This window comes from Lagopus leucura, unplaced genomic scaffold, assembly GCF_019238085.1.
Source record: "Lagopus leucura isolate 7727_CA_CO unplaced genomic scaffold, USGS_WTPT01 32854-0_obj-0_obj, whole genome shotgun sequence".
In the NCBI taxonomy this organism is placed as follows: Eukaryota; Metazoa; Chordata; class Aves; order Galliformes; family Phasianidae; genus Lagopus; species Lagopus leucura.
The window spans coordinates 571-2,259 of NW_024966583.1; the positions used below are offsets into that span (position 1 = coordinate 571).

At 61.4% G+C, this 1,689-nt stretch overlaps 1 protein-coding gene across 1 annotated transcript in view; it reads right to left on the minus strand.

Annotated features, from left to right (window-relative positions):
* LOC122192654 (protein kinase C gamma type-like) overlaps window positions 1-1,657 on the minus strand; it is a gene marked incomplete at its 3' end in the record, with an annotated part of 2,129 nt that extends 472 nt beyond the window's left edge. The window contains exons 1-2 of the mRNA XM_042893274.1: window positions 1,534-1,657; window positions 186-342 (exon numbers count right to left, since the gene is read on the minus strand). Coding sequence (XP_042749208.1) covers window positions 186-342; window positions 1,534-1,657 — 281 coding nt within the window. The remainder of the gene's footprint in view (window positions 1-185; window positions 343-1,533) is intronic.
* Window positions 1,658-1,689: the final 32 nt, after the last annotated feature.

Sequence of the window (1,689 nt, forward strand, 5' to 3'; positions counted from 1 at the left end):
CATAGCTGCCTCATATCTGCCCCATAGCTGCCTATATCTGCCCCATATCTGCCCCATAGCTGCCCCATATCCGCCCCATATCCGCCCCATAGCGCCGCCCCATAGCTGCCTCATATCTGCCCCATAGCTGCCCCATATCCGCCCCATAGCGCTGCCCCATAGCACCGCCCCACAGCGCGGCTCACAAGACGAAGGCTTCGTTCCACACGGGGTTCAGCGTCGCTTTCACGGTCCGCGTTTTCTGCTTGGAGGCGTTTTTGGGGTCGGGGATCAGCTTCAGCTTCACATAGGGGTCCGACAGCCCGTTGGGGTCCATGGGGATCAGATTGCGGGCCTCCCCCACTGCAAGGGGCCAAGGCTCTCATGGCGCCCATCACCCCACTGCGCCCCATAGAGCCCCATAGAGCCCCATAGAGCCCCATAGAGCCCCACAGAGCCCCACAGAACCCCATAGAGCCCCATAGAGCCCCACAGAACCCCATAGAGCCCCATAGAACCCCATAGAGCCCCATAGAGCCCCACAGAACCCCATAGAGCCCCATAAAACCCCATAGAGCCCCATAGAGCCCCACAGAGCCCCACAGAGCCCCATAGAGCCCCACAGAGCCCCATAGAGCCCCATAGAACCCCATAGAGCCCCATAGAGCCCCATAGAACCCCATAAAACCCCATAAAACCCCATAAAGCCCCATAGAACCCAATAGAGCCCCATAAAACCCCATAGAACCCCATAAAACCCCATAAAAGCCCATACAGCCCCATAAAACCCCATAGAACCCCACAGAGCCCCATAGAGTCCCATAGAACCCCAAGGTGCCCCATGGAGCCCCGCGGTGCCCCCTAGTGGCTGCACCACGATCTGCAGGTAGCCCATAGCGCCCCATAGCGCCCCATAGAACTGCATAGAGCCCCTCATTTCGTCCCATAGAACCCCATAGCACCCCTCATTTTGCCCCATGGAAACCCATAAAACCCCATGGGGCCCCATAGAACCCCATAGTGCCCCATAGCTCCCCACAGAGCCCCATTCCTGCCCCATAGCAGCCCATAGAGTCCCATCAAACCCCATAGAGACCACAGCGCCCCATAGAATCCCATAGAGCTCCTCATTTCACCCCATAGAGCCCTATAGTGCCCCATAGCGCTCCATGGAACCCCATAGCTCCCCACAGCGCCCCCTGGTTACCGGTGACCCGCAGCGTGTCGCCCCCTATGGGCTACACGCGGATCTGCAGCCTCCCACAGAGCCCCATAGAACCCCATAGATCCCCTTTGCGCCCCCCAGCGCCCTCTAGTGGCGGCACCAGGATCTGCAGGTGCCCGATAGCGCCTCATAGCACACCAAGCTGCCCAATAGAGCCCCGCAGCGCCCTCCAGTGGCTGCACGTGGATCTGCAGCCTCCCATAGCGCCCCATAGAACCTCATAGATCCCCTTTGCGCCCCGCAGCGCCCTCCAGTGGCTGCATTTGGATCTGCAGCCTCCCATAGCGCCCCATAGAACCCCACAGCGCCCCACAGCGCCCCCCGGTTACCGGTGACGCGCAGCGTGTCGCCCCCTATGGGCTGCACGCGGATCTGCAGCCTCCCGCGCCGCTCGGTGTGATCCACGCCGCACAGGCTGGGCACGCTCTGCACACAGCGCTTGTGGACGTTCATCTCACAGCCTGCGGGCAGCGGGGGGGCTTTGC